Source organism: Erpetoichthys calabaricus, chromosome 3 (assembly GCF_900747795.2).
Source record: "Erpetoichthys calabaricus chromosome 3, fErpCal1.3, whole genome shotgun sequence".
Lineage (NCBI taxonomy): Eukaryota > Metazoa > Chordata > Cladistia > Polypteriformes > Polypteridae > Erpetoichthys > Erpetoichthys calabaricus.
Window position 1 is genome coordinate 192,320,742 of NC_041396.2, and position 20,240 is coordinate 192,340,981.

Sequence of the window (20,240 nt, forward strand, 5' to 3'; positions counted from 1 at the left end):
TTGTAGCTGAGGGAGAGGAAGAGGCAGGTTGTCTGGTGGGAAAAGGCAGAAATGAGGTCATCTCATCGGAGGGTTTGGTTTGGGGCCGGAAGAGAAAATGGATTAGGTGTTATTTTTTCCTATAGGGAGGGAGAAAAGGCATGATTAACCCTGTCCTTGTTGACCACCTTGTGTAGCTTCTGTTTGAGAGTTTGATTGAATCTCTCAACTAAACCATTGGTCTGAAGATGATACATTGAGGTTTTCAGATGCTTTATTCAGAGTAATTTGGCCACCTAATTGAACGTTTCCAAAGTAAATGATGTCTCCTGGTGTGTAAGGACTTCTTTGGGGATGCTGATACGCGCAATGACCCCTACTAGTTCCTGTGCGATGATTTTTGAATTAGCTGAATGCAGAGGGACAGCTTCAGGAAATCGGGTGGCATAATCAGCTAGGGCCAAAATGTATTTGTGTCCTCTTGCCAAGGGCTGTAGGGCTACTAGCAGCTGCGACTGCACCTAACCCTCGTGCTAGGCCACCCTGTATAAAAGGTCGTTGTTTATAATAAAGTGCATCCCCTGTGGCATGGGTTGTATTATGCGTTGGCCTTTAGCAGAGATGACTGCATTTTTAGCATTCTTTAGGGAGCCATCATTCCACTGCTCCCATTTAAATGAGCTAGGTGTCTTCTTAAATTGGGCTTGTAAGGTCAGAAGCAGGCCTGGTGCAATCTCAAGGGGCATGGTGTCAGAAACTGTGCTCTGTCCATATCAACAGGCAGGGATAGGTGCATTGCGCTGTCAACCACATCTGTTTGGGCCGCTGAGTCATTTCTTGACGCTGGAAGAGAACACTTTGTGGAGGCAGTAGTGGACGGGCTCTGACTATCCATGAGCAGGTCTAGTTTAGACAGAAGAGTGGGTTGTAGGCTACTGTGTTTGCTGTTAGACCAATCTATACCAAGTATCACGGGGTGCGGTGGGTCCGGCAGCAAGGCCATAGGAAGTGTCCGCATCCATCCTTTGTGAGTAACAACACATACTGCTGTGCTGTAGTTCCGCACGTCCCTGTGACCACAAGTTATACTGATCTTTTTGTCAATCCACTGTTGTGGCATCACAGACCCGTGAGCGATAATGGAAATGTTGCTCTTGGAATCCATTAATGCTGTGACCGTATGCCCATTCACCAACATCACTCCCATTGGGGAAAGGGACAGGGTGTTCACCAGTGCACTATACCTTTCTCTGTGGGTCCAGTCACAGTCCATGGGTTTACTCAGGAGCGGGCAGGCAGGCACCGTGTGTCTCGGTTCCCAACACTTGAAACAGCGGGGGAAATTGTGCTTTTCTCCTTTGGCGAGTTTTGACAACTGGCTTCTGCGGGGGCAGGCATGCCTTATCGCAGGCATGTCAAACACGCGGCCCGCATGACAGATCCTAGTTAGCACTATACTTGTACAAAATGATTACTATCATTTGTGATTGAATCATTCTGCATCTTTGGTGTTACTTATTGACTTTTCTTACTTCCGCCTTCTGACAAAAGCGCGTTTTCCCATGGCATTACGGTACCAGAAACGTCATGTGCTGGTATAGTTGCAGCTGTGGCGTCAGCTCCTTGATACCCTAGTCATGACACTGCCCCCAAACCCCCCCTCGCAACTGAAGTGCTAGGCTGCAGCAGCCTGGCAGGCTATACTACTGGCTGGGCTGCTGAGACTGGCCACTGGGCAGAACTGACCATCATGAGTAGTAATAGCTCGCATATTTTCACGTTTTTTTGCTCTAGTTTTATGTATTTTTGTGCTAGTATTGTAACGAACAGTTAGTGCAGACTACAGCTGAAGATCTGAAGTGGATGTGAGAAGTTTGTGAGTTGTTTATTAACAAATTTTTGTGATGTTGACTTTGTAAAATTAGTGTAGGTCAGGGGGCTTTTTGCATATTGGCTTATTTTACAATATAAACTTTGAAGTAAACTTAGTAAAGTAAAATTTGATTTTTGGAGGATTTGTTTTCCAACTTGAATTACTGAGTGTTTTCGTGATTTCAGTTCACACGAACAGGACTTTGCGCTGTTTACGTCACCATACTCGTACAATGTTGAGAATACACCTGAGAATATCCAAATGGAATTGACTGAACTGCAGTCAGATTCTATTCTGAAGGCAAAATAGAACGTAGTTGGTGTGCCAGGCTTGATGCTTACCTGCCACCCTCGTATGTGCAGATCCGTAAGTTGGCATCGAGAGTACTATCTATGTTTGGAAGCACTTACCTTTGTGAGCAATTGTTTTCGTTAATGAAAGCTACCAAAACCCCACTTCGCTCAAGACTTACTGTCGAGCACCTTTCATCCCTCATAAAAGTTGCAGCTGAACAAGATTTCAAGCCTGATATTGACGAACTGGTTACTAACAAGAGATGCCAAGTGTCCGGACAAAAGAAATAGATCTCAGACTGCAAGACTCCTATATAAGGACCTGGCTAAGAGGCTAAGACTTTAATTGTACGCTGTTGTACGGAGATTGTATGGAAATAAATTGCTTTTCTTTAAACCTTAAACTTTAAGTGTTGCATTTTTAAAGTTTTCAGTATTGGAAAGATAGCTACAGTAACTTTGTATAATAGTATTTGTTACAGTGCTGCCCGCTGATGCACGTATGGCAGTCGAAGCGGCCCACCAATGGTAGTGAGTTTGACATGCCTGCCTTATCGGGTTTGGTGAGCAGGCTGCTCAGACCTCTTGGTTTGGGATGCTGCAGTATGTTGCTCGATGACCTCGATCAAGGCTTCCATGTTTTTAAAGGTTTGCCTACGGACCGGTTGGTAAGGTACTCCGGCAGTGCATTCACCAGAGCATCGCAGACAATTTGGTAACTATCTTGCGTACATTGTTGATATCTGGCCTCAGCCAGAGGCCGCTAATGCCCTAGATTTTGAACGCCTTCGGTCGGGTTGGTCTGGCAGGATCAAAATGCCAGTTGCGCCATAGCCTCAACTGCTGGCCCACAGTAACGCAGAAGCATTTGAGGACCTCTGCCTTGATGCAGTTGTAGTCGGCGGCGTCTTCCACCAAGAGGTTATAGTAGGCTCGCTGGGCTTCACACTTGAGGAAAGGGGCTAAGATGTTGCCCAATTCTTCTTGTGGCCAGCAGTATCTAGTTGTCGTCCTCTCAGAAACAACAAAATAGACGTCAACATCATCAGCATCGGTTAGAGTGACCAGTACCTGGGAAGGAAACCGGCTTTGACCCTGATGAACGGTGAGTCTGGCCTCTGTCCGCACTTCTGACTTTTCCACCCATAGTTGGAGACGTTGAACCTCAGTCGCCTTATTGGAAAGTACTGTACTCATGTCCTGCTCCTCCAACATATTGAAGCTGGATCCTGCCGACTACACCAACAGTAAAGAAAGCAGAAACAACGATAAAGGTTTGGGGATCCATCCCGTATATTGTGGAATTGCTGAAAGGAAAAACGCTGCGTAATACTCTACCAAGTAGTCAGATATAACTGAGTCACAAGACAGGACTGACTGCTGAACAGAGGTGGTGGGTTTTTGTAGTTGAGGGAGAGGAAGAGGTGGATTGTCTGGTGGGAAAAGGTGGAAGTGAGGTCATCGGAGGGTGTGGTCTGGTGCTGGAAGAGGAAGTAGATTACGTCTTATTTGTTCCTGTAGGAAGAGAGAAGAGGCATTAGTGGGCATGATTAGCCCTGCATACTGGAGTTTCAGCATTAACTAGACCCCCCCCAATTCCTCTCATGTGCACGGTTGTGATATATATATGAGAGAACATTCTTCATGCAAAATTTAATTTAAAATTTTTTCATGAATATTTAAGTACATTCAAAATGGCCCATGGCAGGTATTTTTGGCACAATTGGAACAAGCATTATTATAATTTGTCATCTGCTGAACATACATAACATTATTTTTTACATAATCAGCATACTGAAAATAGACTCATTATTATAAATGAAATAAATACTAAGGATCCTTTCAAGTGTTATAGCAGGGGGAATGCACTGTATAGCTAATAATTAAAAGTTGTTTTTCTTATAAAAGAAAGCTATGTTAAATGTGTTTTTTTTTTTTTTTAAATATATTGTTTTGTCTTGGTAGAGTAATATATATATTGCTCTACTTTCTCCTATTGTATTATTAATATGTAGCCTTTGTCAGAATGCCTAATCTCACAGACTTACCACTGTTTATAAGGTATTATTGTATCTATATCTATAACCTCAGGCAATTAGATGTAGTAAAAAGACAAGCAGAAGTTAAGTTACACATAAGATAATGTATTATTGATGATAATATTCAGAAATAATAACAAAATGCAAAGTACATTTGAATATTGGCAACCATACAGCCTGATTAAATGGTGATATCTAGTTCAGGTGGCACACAGACTTGTAGTTACTTAAATGTCTCTAGTTAAAGCATCACTGGTGCTCAGCTTTCAGCCACATATCTGTTCAAAATGGCTGCTAAACTGTGCTTTTCATTGTGTTGTCTTCATCATCATAGGTTAGCAAGAGAGAGATACTTCTTCATCATATGTTGGTTGGTAAGAGAGAGAGAATGTGGTTGAACAAGCAGATTTATACATTCTCTGTCCAACCCCTACAGCCAATAGGACATCATGGTACTTAAAAGCTTCTGATCCAAGCCAATTCCAAACTGCCATACTTCAGACCAATGGGGGAATACAGCATCTTAAAACCTGCCACCCCGCAAGACCATATGTCTTTATGGCTTTCTTGCGGGGTGTTGAAAGACTAAAGCAGAGAAACACTCGCCAAACTGGTTTAAAGCACACCCCCCAAATCCTGTCGTAAAATTCAAAGAAACTCAGTCGTAAAAGGGGCAAACACAAATGCCTCTCACCAAGGTAACACTAAATTACATTGCTTTGCCTAAATTACAAATAAAGACATACAAAATATTTATCAAGTTATATGTAAAATCTCACATCACACATATATCAACAACAGTTGTGTGATTCATATATTTAATTATGAAGTTGGACTTTGTATGGAATATTTTCAGATGATATTGTTGTAGAGAAAATTACCATTTACTCACATTTACAATTAGATTATTGTTATGCTTTGGTCTTCAAAATACTAATTTCACTTTGTATGAAAAAGTGCTATTTAAATGTTATTGTAGTGAGGGATGGACTAAGTACTAACATTTTAAACTGAGTTGAAGGCTGATGTTATGAGTTATTTTGCTGCCAGAATTCTTCTGATATATTAATTACTATTCATTTAACTTTTTATTGCCTAGACTAAATCTGCTCAAGAGAATGGAGAATATGTCCCAGATCAATTAAATACAGTCAATCCAATAAATAACATTCAAAGAGAACTTAGTCTGCTGCAAAGAGCAGAAGAGGCCCAGGAGAAATTGAAAGTGGAGCACAGCCTCGTTGAGAAGCTGAAAGCTGAACTTGCACTAAAGGAAGAAACTCTACAACAGATTGAAAATGATCTCAGACTAGAACATGAAAAAGAAGTCTCCTTCCTGAAGCAAGAGAATTATATTCTTCAAGCCAAGGTACTCTACTAAGCTTGCAGAAGTGGACAAAAGCTATGTAAATTTAAATCATCACAGTATAATTTTTTCCTTATTTATTTGAAGAAAGCTATATCTCCAGTTTTGTTTGTTCAATTTAAGCCAATTAGAAGTAGCTTGACTTAACATAGTACCGACTGATTAGTAATCCATTTGTCATTCATTTTATGGAATCACCCATTAGCATTTTATCATCAAGGATTCCTAACACAGTGTAGCTCAGTTGCATCAGATGCAAGGAAACAGCCTATGTTAATACACAACACAATAGTAGTCCACACTATGCATACACTCATCTCTCTGATGATCGCCATTCCAGATTCACCAACTAGCCCAACATTCAAACATTTGGGATGTGGGAGAAAGATGAGAGTATTTGGTGAAAATTCACACAGACATGGGATCAACTGGAAAATACTACAAAAAACAGTGATTAGGTGTTGCCACCACATTACAGTGTCTTATAATAATAATAATAAAAAAATGTTTTTTGTTATGAAATTCAGGAGAATTTTGAAGTAATTCTTGAGCTTTTCCCCTACAGCTGTATATTTTCATAATGTGTATTTTCTAAAAGCTGAGAAATGTGAAGTAGACCATCTTTTTTTCCATTCATGAATCTGTTTTATATTAGTTCTCAGTTTGTTTGAGACCACAGTATTATGGTGTTGGTCTAAGCTACTACTGGACACACATAGATTGGATATTGTTAGTTTGGATGGAATGCTTATGCATGAATTCTTTAGCAACAGAGAAGAGTGATGGGTCTTCAGTCTAGATTTAAATATGAAGACAAATTATAGAAAAAATATTGAACAGTTATTTATATATTTATCTTTTCATTTGGAATAGAAATCAACAAAAAGTGGCACCTCTTGCTTATGACCCTACCACTCTGAATTGTTACAATCATAGACACTAAATGGTTCTGGGTTTGGTAAATACTTGAATGGGAGTCTGCTTGGGAATACTGAGTGCTGTTAACCTTTCCATTTTCTTGCCAGTCAGAAGCCATTTTCTCCAGTTATTGTACTGTAGTTTTTTACGTGAATGATAGGAAAAATTTTAAGAAACAGCACTGGATAAGAAATAAATAAAATAAATTAAAATATTACGAAGTGGACAATAAACTTTTTTTAAGAATATATTTTAAATAAAATGTTAACTATAAAATTTTACAGTCTTTAAGAAAAAATACTGATATCTACAGTAAGTGTTGACATTGGTTAATAAATTGTGTTTTGGAAAATGAAATAATAACAGTAATACTGTTTTTAATTATTATTTTGTACTTCATAATTTTCTCTTTTTAAAGCTGCACAGCCTTGAAGAAAACAAAAAAAATTGGGATTTTTCTGATGCATCTGATCCCTTAACAAAGCAGAAACTTCAGTCTATTGCAGATGAGGCAAAAAACCAAGAGATTCTCATTCAGGGATATCATCAGGTACACTTCACTTATAACGCCCGAGTATTCAAAAGTTCTGCTATTAGTTTCCACAAGCCTTTTTATCCTATGGAGAATGTTGATAGGAATTTGTATTGTTATCCTGTTCTAGTAATTTGTTTGGAGTAAAATGTGTATTACAGGTATATGTACATATCAATAGTCAAAGGTTGTGAGCCACTATTCAGTAGTATATATACTATTAATTCATGTTTAGATATCTTTTACATCACCTTAATAGCAAAGTTTATGACACATAGCCATTTACAAGCAGTAATGCTGTTCAGATTTATATTTATATTTTTTCTTTCAAATTGTATTATTGAAGAAAATAACATTTCATACAATCAGGTCAAACTTATACAACAAATAAGTTAATATTCAAACTAAAAAAAACAATAAATATGATAGGGCGGCACGGTGGCGCAGTGGGTAGCGCTGCTGCCTCGCAGTTGGGAGATCTGGGGACCTGGGTTCGATTCCCGGGCCCTCCCTGCGTGGAGTTTGCATGTTCTCTCCGTGTCTGCGTGGGTTTCCTCCGGGCGCTCCGGTTTCCTCCCGCAGTCCAAAGACATGCAGGTTAGGTGGATTGGCGATTCTAAATTGGCCCTAGTGTGTGCTTGGTGTGTGGGTGTGTTTGTGTGTGTCCTGCGGTGGGTTGGCACCCTGCCCAGGATTGTTTCCTGCCTTGTGCCCTGTGTTGGCTGGGATTGGCTCCAGCAGACCCCCGTGACCCTGTGTTCGGATTCAGCGGGTTGGAAGATGGATGGATGGATGGATAAATATGATGCATTTTATGTTTTATCTTTTATTTTTTTATAAATAAATACACACTTGATAATTTACTCCAAAACCCTGCAAAGGGTGGTGAATGTTTCTCAGACACAGCTTCCTTTAGTTCAGGATTTATATAATGTATGCTTTAGAAAGGCAAATAGTATTACTTAAAACATTGGCCCTCCTAACACTAGGACTTTCACCTCAACTTTTAGGGGCAGCTTTTATTCACAAGCTTTAAGGCTACACAACAGTGGCTCTTACTGAAAAATTCATGAATGTTTCTTCCATTCAGTCTGATGTTATTCTTAATGTATCAGGTTGTATTCAGCTATGCTTACTTTCATTATCTGTTGTTGGTACTTTACTATTCTTATTTGTACTTGGGGTCATGGATATCTAGAATTTCATTGTACTACCCGATAGCTAGAATTTTGCTGCTTCAGAATGTGCACAATATGCCACCACTAAAGAAACCATACATTCTACATTCTATATAATTTTTTCAGGATAATTTCAGAATGTGTGAAAGATAATATTAGAATGCCTCATCTACAAATTCTTTAATTGATTCATTACTTTCTTGTGGACATAGATAGCTCTCCGCTATTATTTACATTCAGAGGGTAAGAGCTATAGATAAAAAATATAGTATATAAACTGGGGAATGTCTTGTGTATCAAACTTACTTAATTTATATTTTTTTGATTGTTTGCCCATGGCCAAATATTTTGCTTGTTATGTAGTTCCTGTTCCATTTAATCCATGTCACCTAGACTGTTGGTGCAAAATAATAACCTTGTTACTAACGTGGCATGCTTTATTTTCAGGAAAATGTTAAACTGTACAAACAAGTAAAAGAATTGCAAGCTGCAAATAAGCAAAATGAGGAAAAAATGTTTAAAGAAAATCAAAGGTTACTAACTGAGCTTGCTAATATAAAGTAAGTTTGAGCTTCAGCTCCTTTAAAATTTTCAAAACGTTAGTGAGTTTAACATAAGCTTTATTTAGTATTCATCCATCCTTTTTCTGAAACACTAACATTTGATTAAATGCAGATGTACTGGTAGCTTTTCTAATTATTCTGAGCACTTTTTACCTTATAAATAGTTATATCTTTGAGGTTTGCAGATTTTACATAATATATTGTTGTTTTTTTTATATATTAAGAGAACAGATGGCTCAGACTAACAAACAGCCTATAGCCCATGATACTGAAAAAACCACTGAACACAGTTTTACAGAATTAGTGTTACAGCTTAAAATTGCTCAGGTAAGAATGACTTTTGTATTTATGTAGTCTGTCACACTTTAATTATCTCTCTGACTTATTTTTGCTATTCTATTCTCAGTGGCCCTGCTGCACCAGTTTATCTCACAATAATTGATTGTGTTATGTATTTTCAAAGTGCTGCTACTTCTTCTTTTGGCTGCTTCCATTAGGGGTTGCCACAGCGGATCATCTTTTTCTATATCTTCCTGTCTTCTGTATCTTGCTCTGTCACACCCATCACCTGCATGTCCTCTCTCACCACATCCATAAATCTTCTCTTAGGCCTTCCTCTTTTCCTCTTGCCTGGCAGCTCAATCTTTAACATGCTTTCCCAATATACCCAGCATCTCTCCTCTGCACATGTCCAAACCAATGCAATCTCGCCTCTCTGTCTTTGACTCCCAACTGTCCAACCTGAGCCGACCCTCTAATATACTCATTTCTAATCCTGTCCATCCTCGTCACACCTAATGCAAATCTTAGCATCTTTAACTCTTCCACCTCCAGCTTTGTCTCCTGCTTTCTGGTGAGTGCCACCTTCTCCAACCCATATAATATGGCTGGTCTCACTACCGTCCTGTAGAACTTCTCTTTCACTCTTACTGATAACCATCTGTCACAAATTACTCCTGACACTCTTCTCCACCCATTCCACCCTGCCAACACTCTTTTCACCTCTCTTCCACAATCCCCATTACTCTGTACTGTTGATCCCAAGTATTTAAACTCATCCACCTTCACCAACCCTACTCCCTGCCTCCTCACCATTCCACTGACCTTCCTCTCATTCACACACATGCATTCTGTCTTGTTCCTAAAGACCTTCATTCCTCTTCTCTCTAGAGCATATCTCCATCTCTCCAGGGTCTCCTCAGTCTGCTCCCTACTCTCGCTACAGATCACAATGTCATCAGCAAACACATAGTCCAAGGGGACTCCAGTCTAATCTGATCTTTCAACTTGTCCATCACCATTGCAAATAAGAAAGGGCTTGGGGCCAATCCTTGATGTAATCCCATCTCCACGTTGACTGCATCCGTCACTCCTACCACAGACCTCACCACTGTCACACTTCCCTCGTACATGTCCTGTACAACTCTTGCATACTTCTCTGCCACTCCTGACTTCCTCATACAATACCACGACTCCTCTTGAGGCACTCTGTCATATGCTTTCTCCAGGTCCACAAAAACTCAGTGCAACTCCTTCTGGCCTTGTACTTCTCCATCACCTCCCTCAGAGCAAACACTGAATTTGTCGTGCTCTTTCTTGGCATGAAACCATAGTGCTGCTCACTAATCATCACTAGTTTTGACTACTGTTTCCCATAACTTCATGCTGGGGCTCCTCAGTTTTATCCCCCTGTAGTTACTACAGCTCTGCACATCCCCCTTATTCTTAAAAATGTTTACCAGTATACTTCTTCTCCACTCCTCAGGCATCCTCTCACTTTCCAAGATTCCATTAAACAATCTAGTTAAAACCTCCACTGCCTTCTCTCCTAAACACCTCCATGTTTCCTCAGGCATGTCATCTGGACCAACTGCCTTTCCATTCTTTTTCCTCTTCACAGCTGTCCTTACTTCCCCCTTGAATAATCCATTGTACTTCCTGATTCACTATCTCCACATCATCCAACCTTCTCTCTCTCTTATCTCCACATCATCCAATCTTTTCTCTCTCTTATTCTCTTCATTCATCAGCCTCTCGAAGTACTCTTTCCATCTTCTCAACACACCCTCCTCACTTGTGAGTATGTTTCCATCTTTATCCTATATGACCATAACCTGCCGCACATCTTTCCCAGCTCAGTCCCTCTGTCTAACCAATCGGTACAGGTCCTTTTCTCCCTCCTTAGTGTCCAACCTCTTATACAACTCATCATACGCCTTTTCTTTAGCCTTCGCAACCACTCTCTTCATCTTGCACCTTAACTCCTTATACTCTTGTCTACTTTCTGCATCTCTCTGACTATACCACTTCTTCTTCGCCATCCTCTCCCTCTGTATACTCTCTTGTACTTTCCCATTCCACCACCAGGTTTCCTTTTCCTCCTTCCTCTGTGCAGATGTCATGCCAAGCACCCTTCTTGCTTTCTCCCTTACTACATTTGCTGTAGTTGCCCAGCTGTCTGGTAACTCTTCATTGACACCCAGTGCCTGTCTTACCTTCTCCCTAAACTCAACCTTGCAGTCTTCCTTTTTCAACTTCAACCATTTGATCCTTGGCTCTGCCCTCACTCTCCTCCTCTTCTTGATCTCCAACGTCATCCTACAGACGAACATTCTATGATGTCTAACTACACTTTCCCCTGCCACCACTTTGCAGTCTTTAATCTCCTTCAGATCAACTCTTCTGGATAGGATATAATCTACCTGTGTGCATCTTTCTCCACTCTTGTATGTCACCCTGTGTTCCTTTCTCTTCTTAAAATATGCATTCACCATAGCCATACCCATCCTTTTAGTAAAATCCACTATCATCTGACCTTCTTCATTCCTCTCCTTGACACCATACCTACCCATCACCTCCTCATCTCCTCTGTTCCCTTCACCAACATGTCAATTGAAATCCACTCCAATCACTACTTTCTGTCCCTTTGCGTACACTGTCCATCACTTCATCCAACTCACTCCAGAAATCGTCTTTCTCATGTATCACACACCCAACTTGCGCGGCATGTGTACTAACAGCATTCATCATCACACCTCCAATTTCTAGCTTTATAATCATTACTATGTCTGACACTCTTTTCACCTCCAAAACATTCTTGACATACTGTTCCTTCAGAATAACCCCTACCCCATTTCTCTTCCCATCCACACCATGATAGAACAATTTGAATCCACCTCTGATCCACCTGGCCTTACTCAACTTCCATTTAGTCTCTTGCACACAAATATATCAACCTTCCTTCTCTCCATATCGGTTAACTCTTTCCCCTTACCAGTCATACTGCCAACATTCAAAGTTCCTACTCTCAGTTCCCCTCTCTTTACCTTCCTCCTCTCCTCTTTCCTCTGGACACATTTCCATTGTCATCCTCTCCTTCTTCGGCCAACAGTAGCCCAATTTCCACCAGCACCCTGTTGGCTAACAATACTGGTGGCGGTTGTTGTTTACCTGGGACTTGACCGATCCGGTATGGAAATCTGTATTGTTTTCTGCCTGTTGATCTGGCAAAATTTTACACCGGATGCCCTTCCTGACGTAACCCTCCCCATTTATCTGGGCTTGGGACCGGCATGAAGAAACAAACTGGTTTGAGCATCCCCTGTGGCTGAGTTTTTCCAAAGGGCTGCTACAATACTACTAATTATGAACAAAGAAAATGGGCATATCATCCCTCAGATGGCTTAAATATGCTGTCTTACTGTGTGTACTTTTGAGTTAGAAATGTGTACATTTCAACATCTCTGAATAGCTTAATTTGCCAAACATCTGAAAATCTTATGATGATGGTCTTTTCATTACTCTAAACCATTGTTTTGCGACTTTTAGAAAACACATCCTATTTAGAAAATTTCTATGTTTATGTTCCAAGAAGCGAATGGGATCATAGACTTAAGGTGTTGTTAATCAATATGAATGCAGTTCTGTTTTACTTATATTGCCCCTTTTCAGTGCTTATTGTCTCTGACTTAGCCATTATTTGAAACGTGTTTTGTTAGTGTTATTGTTTTGAAATTTTATTCATTGGTGCCAAATTAAATTAGTGTATTGAGGATCTTGGATCCAACTTCTGCCCACCCAGGGACCTGTTTCACTGACCTGCCAGAAATATGATGAGATCTATCCAATATATGTAAATTGGCAAAGTCTACATTAAACAACTTTCACTTTCTCTACTGTGTTTTGGACATGGTGAGTCCAAATAGCCTAGACATGTTTGCTGCAATAAATCAAATAATACAATTCATGTATAACATAAAAATAATAGAAGATGGATATATGCAAGCGTATATATTAATAAATATACAATAATAATAATAATAATACATTTTATTTATACAAGGCGCCTTTCAGGGAACTCAAGGACACCGAACAACAATAAATAAATAAATAATTAAATAAAAGACACAATTATAAAAAACTTAAAACATCAGAAAATCTAGAAATTAAAACCAAACAAAACCATTATAACCAGGAGGAAAAAGAAAAAGCCATTTTAAACAGATGCGTTTTAAGTTTACATTTGAAGGATGAATATGATTTGATATTTCGGAGATCCGCAGGCAATGAATTCCAGAGCTTGGGAGCAGAACGGCTGAAAGCTCTGCTCCCCATGGTGGTTAGACGGGCGGGAGGGACAGTCAGATGGGTGGAGGAAGAGGATCTAAGGTTACGGGATGGAATGGCAACATGAAGAAGGTCAGACAGATATGGAGGGGCGAGGTTATGGATGGCCTTAAATGTTAATAGTAGAATCTTAAAATCAATACGAAACTTAATCGGGAGCCAATGAAGCTGCTGCAAGACCGGAGTAATATGATGAATAGATGGGATTTGAGTGATGATACGTGCTGCAGAATTCTGGACTAACTGAAGCTTATGAAGAGATTTATTCGGGAGACCAAAGAGGAGTGAATTGCAGTAGTCCAGCCGACAAGTGACAAGACTATGAACAAGAATGGCAGTGGTGTGAGGAGTGAGGGAGGGGCGAATGCGATTAATATTACGTAGGTGGAAGTAAGCAGACCGGGTGATGTTATTAATGTGAGATTGGAAGGATAGAGTACTGTCGAGGATGACACCCAGACTCTTGACCTGAGATGATGGGGAAACAACAAAGTCATCAATAATAAGAGAAAGATTATTGGTTTTGGATAATGATGATTTTGAACCAATGAGGAGAACCTCAGTTTTGTCACTGTTTAATTTAAGAAAATTCGAAGAAAACCAGGATTTAATTTCAGCAATGCAGTCAATAAGCGAGGGTGGTGGAAAAGAGGAGGTGGGATTACCAGCAAGGTAGAGCTGGGTGTCATCAGCATAACAGTGAAAATTAATGTTATATTTGCGAAAAATATTGCCAAGGGGAAGAAGGTAAATAATAAAAAGAAGAGGCCCCAGGACAGCGCCCTGGGGCACACAAAACCTAAACATTGCGATAGCTTAGTTGAAGTTTTTCTCTCCTATGGAAAAGAGCACAAAACTTATGCATTCTGATCTTTCAATCCATGTGATCAAGATGGTTAAGTTTTTTAGGTACAGTGATCCCTCGCTATATCGCGCTTCGCCTTTTGCGGCTTCACTCTATCGCGGATTTTATATATAAGCATATTTAAATATATATCGCGGATTTTTTGCTGGTTCGCGGATTTCTGAGGACAATGGGTCTTTTAATTTCTGGTACATGCTTCCTCAGTTGGTTTGCCCAGTTGATTTCATACAAGGGACGCTATTGGCAGATGGCTGAGAAGCTACCCAACTTACTTTTCTTTCTCTCTCTCTTGCGCTGACTATCTGTGATCCTGACGTAGGGGGTGTGAGCAGGGGGGCTGTTTGCACACCTAGACGCTACGGACGCTCGTCTAAAAATGCTGAAAGATTATCTTCACGTTGCTACCTTCTGTGTGCAGCTTTTAAGTATGCTGCACGGTGCTTCGCATACTTAAAAGCTCAAAGGGCACGTATTGATTTTTGACTTTGTTTCTCTCTCTCTCTCTCTCTCTCTCTCTCTCTCTGCTCCTGACGGAGGGGGTGTGAGCTGCCGCCTTCAACAGCTTTGTACCGGCGGTGCTTCACATACTTAAGCCAAACAGCCCTATTGATTTGTTTGCTTTCCTCTCTGTTTCCTTTGAAGAGGAAGATATGTTTGCATTCTTTTAATTGTGAGACAGAACTGTCATCTCTGTCTTGTCATGGAGCACAGTTTAAACTTTTGAAAAAGAGACAAATGTTTGTTTGCAGTGTTTGAATAACGTTCCTGTCTCTCTACAGCCTCCTGTGTTTTTGCGCAAATCTGTGACCAAGCGTGACAATATAAAAATAACCATATAAACATATGGTTTCTACTTCGCGGATTTTCTTATTTCGCGGGTGGCTCTGGAACGCAACCCCCGCGATGGAGGAGGGATTACTGTAGTTGTAAAGTGTCTAGTGCCTGCATCATGAAGGTGGCATTTATTTGTTCTCAGTTAGTGTGCACTGGTTCCCCCAAACGCCCAATTCAGTTTGTTTATGTGTGTAACTTCCTACTGGATTTGCGAAGAGAAACCTATAACAGCCAAAAACGCATCCTTAAAAGGTTATTACATTTCATTTTCAGTGATACCAATACCTTAATACATTAGCCGGCTATCCTAACTATTAAGTTTTTACTTTTACTTAGTTTTTTACTAACTTTAAAATTTTTTAAATTATTTCTGAATCACAAATCACATTTACATGCCTAATTTGTCTATCCTTATTGCAATCTCAATTGGAGACAAGAAAAATGAATTCAAAATGAATTATTTATTGACAAAATTTGCTGCATGTACAAATGTTCATATTCTTGGGCTTTAAATTCTAGACATTCTATGTCTATGTGACAGCTATTACTTTCTCATTTGTCCTTACCTGGACACTCCTGAAGCCAGAATCTTGTTTTTTTTGGACAAAAACTCCAGTCTGGTTAAGGATTTTTGGTTTAAGCAAACATCTTAGGAAAAGGAGAAATTGAGGTTTTCTTTTTAAAACATTTGCAGTTAAAAGTATTTAATAGAAGAAGTTGTGTAATCATTATTTATAATCCAGCGATATGTGAAAACTGTGCATACTGTGCTGTTGACTGATTTGTAAATAATATTTGGTTTGCAGAGATAAATAAAACCTTTACAAAATATATTTTATGTATTCATACAGTAAACTGCAAATCTAAATTTGCAGTATAGATTTTTTTTTTTCATTCTTTGTAATATTTTTTAATATAAACATGGAGGAAAAATTTGGAATAACTAAGAAAAAACATTTTAGTTCAACTTAATTGTATTATTTACATGTCTCACTTTTCAGAAAACAGAATCAAACATGGCTGAAGAAATAAGAAGACTTAAGCAAGAAAAGCAGTCTCTAGAAGTAGACCTAGAACTTATGAAGAAAGAAAGGAATCTAGCCAAAGCCGAAGTTCTTAGCACTTCAGGTAAAGAAGTGATTCGGACATATTATGAAATAGAACTTGCTTCACCTTTTTAGTTAAATGTAATAAAGCATCATATTTCTTTGCCGATAACAGGGGTGCCCAATACGTCAATCGCGATCGACTGGTAGATCGGAAAGGTATTGCAGGTAGATTGCGTTGCATTCAAAAAATCTTTTTTTAAATGTTAGTCTATCATATATCCTCCCTATGGCATTTGCCACTTGATTGACATACAGGGGCGGCCAGTCAGAGATCTCTCGTCTTCTAACACACTGGTCATCCCGGACGCACAATCAAACATGCGAGCTATTGCAAAACTCCGGCTATCTAAGTGATCTAGTTAGCCTTCCAGTTTATATCGATTAAAGAAGGGATTTAAGAAAAAAAAATTGTTTAGGCTGAGGGTATGGGCTGGGTGTGGAATTGGAAAAGGATTTTTTTCTCTCACAATGTCACAATTGAAGTGCGTTCGTCTGATCTGTCAATCTATCATTGCTATTCCAAAGAAGGAAAATGTGGAAAGGCACTTTCGAACTGTTCATAAAAACTACGAAACTGACTTCCTTCCGAAAGAGATCTGAGAAAGAGAAAGGAGAGTGAACTAAAATCGCAGTTAATTGGACAGCAGTCATTTTTCACTCAGCTGAATTCAAAAGCAAAGGCAGACACACCGAAGCATCGTTCGGGGTCAGTCACTTGATCATTAAGAAGACCTTACAACGTGAAGAGATGATAAAAGAGGCCTTCGTTGAGGCAGATGGCTAGGGAGAAATTCCTGCTGAGATTTCGAGACCCCTGGCCGGAGAAAAAGGAGTTTCTCCTTGTCATTAAACATGCAGAATACAAGCAACTTAATAACGATCAATGGCTGTTAGACTTGGCATTTTTTTCCTATCTGACCAACCTGTTGAATGAGCTTAATTTACAGCTGCAAGGAAAAGACAATACCATGGTCAATATGATTAGCTCAGTTAATGCTTTCAAACAAAAAATGCAACATCTGTCCTCAAACCTGCAGTGCCTTGCTTTGGGGAACATCCAAAACCTCGCGTCAGAGCTGGAGACTCAATGGAAGGCGCGTGCGCAACTTGACAGCATATAGCAGATTGAAAATTGTCTGTCAGACTTTGACAGACGGTTTCAAGACTCAGCTTTACTTGAGCCAACTGCTACATTTAAGTGCTATCCATTTAGGGAAGATGTTGAGGGTGATTCACCCGCATCAAAAATTGCAACACTGTTTCACCTAAAACTCCTCTACAGTGGAGGATGAGATTTTGACACTACAAGATGACATTCAGCTGAAGTATGGGGCTCATGGACAGTTTTGGAACTTACTCACAGAGGAAAAGTACCCAAACATGACGAAATGTGCTACCTCCTTGACTGCATTATTCGGCTGTACTTATTTATGCGAGTCAGCCTTTTCCCCACATGAAGATTATGAAATCCAAATACTGCAGTGATTGTTATTGTGCCATAAAGGGTTATTCAGTTATGCAATGTATGACAAAACATATAATACTGTATGTATGTATATATATATATATATATATATATATATATATACTGTATGTATGTGTATATATATATACTGTATGTATATATATATTGTACTGTATATATAATTTTCAATGTAGGTAGATCATTTTGACCTGGTCATTTTAAAAGTAGCTTGCAAGCCGAAAAAGTGTGGGCACCCCTGGTCTATAATGTCATGCTTGTTTTTTTTTAACTTTTAAATATTTTTATGCATTTTATGAATTTACATTTTCTTTTATTGAGGTTAAGATTAATTTGATTTGTCGGCTGATTAAGTTTAAGAGGACCTGGACCATAACCAGAGGTTGCAGTATTGAAGTATTCAGACAAGGTGTAGCTACAATGTAGATCAGAAAAGGGTTTTGTGGGTTTAGTATAGAATTTCCTAATGTAATACTTTTACCCTCATTCAGTATCTCTTAAACATAAAATGAAAGCTTTCATTTTTTTGTGTTTGGAGCATTAAACAATGCTGTAATTAATTATATTTGAATTATGTCACAACATATAAATAGCATTAAACAAATAATAATCCCTAGGTGCATTTCCTGAACAGCATTTGTTAATAATTTGATACATCTGAAACTTCAGAAAAATATTGGTAATTGCTTTTTCCTGAGTGGTACTCTACAACTACTATTCATGTGATTTAGGGTCATAATAAAACCACCATTCCTCATATATGTTGAATGAGATCATTAATGGAGGTTGATGTCAGAAAGGCATCTGTCCTTAAAAACTTTCTGCTCCAGTACTCTGTTTGACAAGAGGAACATACATGTGGCATGGAGATGGTACAGCCCATAATACCAACAGGCAATCCCACCTATGTCAAACAGGGAATTGAAGAACCCAGCCAAAACACAGGCAGAGTGATGGATTTGATGTAAGCATTTTATTTATTAAGAAGATTGTGGGTAAATGACTGATCAGTATAATGTCAGCATATGCTCCACAGGTTGGCAGAAGTGAGAAAGAGAAAGATGAGTTTTGGGCCAGGTTGGTGGGAATGATATATTAGGTATCATGAGAGAAGTAATTGTACTGGTTGGTGATCTAAATAACCAGCACTGCTGGTTATGAGGGAATCCACAATAGTTCAGGTAATGTTGAATGAAACAGGATTCTGGAATTTGGTGATACAGCAGAATCGTTTCTGTGCAATACCATGTTTATGAAAAAACAAAATGGCGATTAGAGTGAAAATTACGAAGCTGATCCTGTAGAAGTGAGTGTATCTCAACATTGCTGGGCTGTAGGAGATCTTTTAGTTTTAGGTCCGGAAACTGAGGGAGGAGAGTTTGAGAATTAAATTTACTGACAATATGGTAAGAACATATTATTGTAGTTTTCAAGAGCATTAAGTGTGAATGGCTAGTAGAAATTGATTAAGAATGCCTGGTTGAAAACAACAGAAGGAGTCTATGCTTGGACTTAGGGGCCATATAAACCAAAGAAAGAAAAATAGATGCTGTAAGGAGTGGCAGGTGAATTGAAACAAAGGAATCTATAAGGAAGTAAAGCACAATGCTGTAAAAATGAAGAATGAACTGGAAATGTGTTGCGGTTCACAAAGCAAATGGCAAAGGGAAGGCAGAATGTAGTAGTCGTGGATTACTTGATAAACACAGAAGATAACATTGTAAATGGTAGCAATAGGATTAAAGATACCTGGAAGTTGTTATACACCATTGAATCACATTGGATTTAATTTGGCTTATTTGACATTGATCAAAAGAAAAAGACTCTTTAATGTCTAAATGAAAGTAGTCTAAATTATAAAACACAAAATAATTGAACACATAAGTTTTCACTCCCCTTAAAATGACACACCTGACTGGTGAAGTGTGTTTCAATGTTGTTCAATAATAAAGTGTGTAAATTTCCAAGTGAACTGATGCTTTTATAGGCACTGTATTAGAAAATAATACTTAATTTTCTTCTTTGAAATTAGTTTTTAATATTTAAGCAAATTGTTTGTGAATAAATTAAGGTTTGAGGCTGAATATAAAATATGAATGTTGGGGGTTTGATAGATTACGATTAGTTTAGATAAACTGTATTAATCCCAAGAGGAGATTTAGATGCATACAGCAGAATAAACATAGAAACAAGGATGCAGACTCATAGGACAAATAATACAATTAATCAGTCAGTTAACACTAGAATCCCTAAAGCATATGAAAAAAGTCGTAATGCTGCTTGTGCTGATTGACACATTTGCAAAACAAAGACGCTGATGAAGAGGTTTGAGGGAATTTAAGATGGCCCAGCATTACAAGTTTTTTCGTAGCCTTCAGGGATTCTAGTCTTAATAAATAAATGATGTATATTGTACAGAAATTGCAAATTCAACTTGGAGCCTTTAGTTTGGGGTGTCGGGAGGAAGCATTGAATTCCCAGAGGTACTTTTTTTAGGACATCATGATGGAATGAGCCTGAGGCTAAAAGTGGTCCAAGATGGCACTTCCTGGAGGGAATTGTGGGGATTTTTCATGATGGCA

The 20,240-nt window shown here is 39.0% G+C and overlaps 1 protein-coding gene across 2 annotated transcripts in view; it reads left to right on the forward strand.

Moving 5' to 3' along the window:
• cep162 (centrosomal protein 162) overlaps positions 1–20,240 on the forward strand; it is a 160,368-nt gene that overhangs the window by 100,307 nt on the left and 39,821 nt on the right. For both annotated transcript variants that reach the window (XM_051925346.1, XM_051925345.1), the window contains exons 15-19: positions 5,284–5,553; positions 6,887–7,018; positions 8,626–8,738; positions 8,966–9,068; positions 16,068–16,194. In XM_051925346.1, the coding sequence (XP_051781306.1) occupies positions 5,284–5,553; positions 6,887–7,018; positions 8,626–8,738; positions 8,966–9,068; positions 16,068–16,194 (745 nt within the window). The remainder of the gene's footprint in view (positions 1–5,283; positions 5,554–6,886; positions 7,019–8,625; positions 8,739–8,965; positions 9,069–16,067; positions 16,195–20,240) is intronic.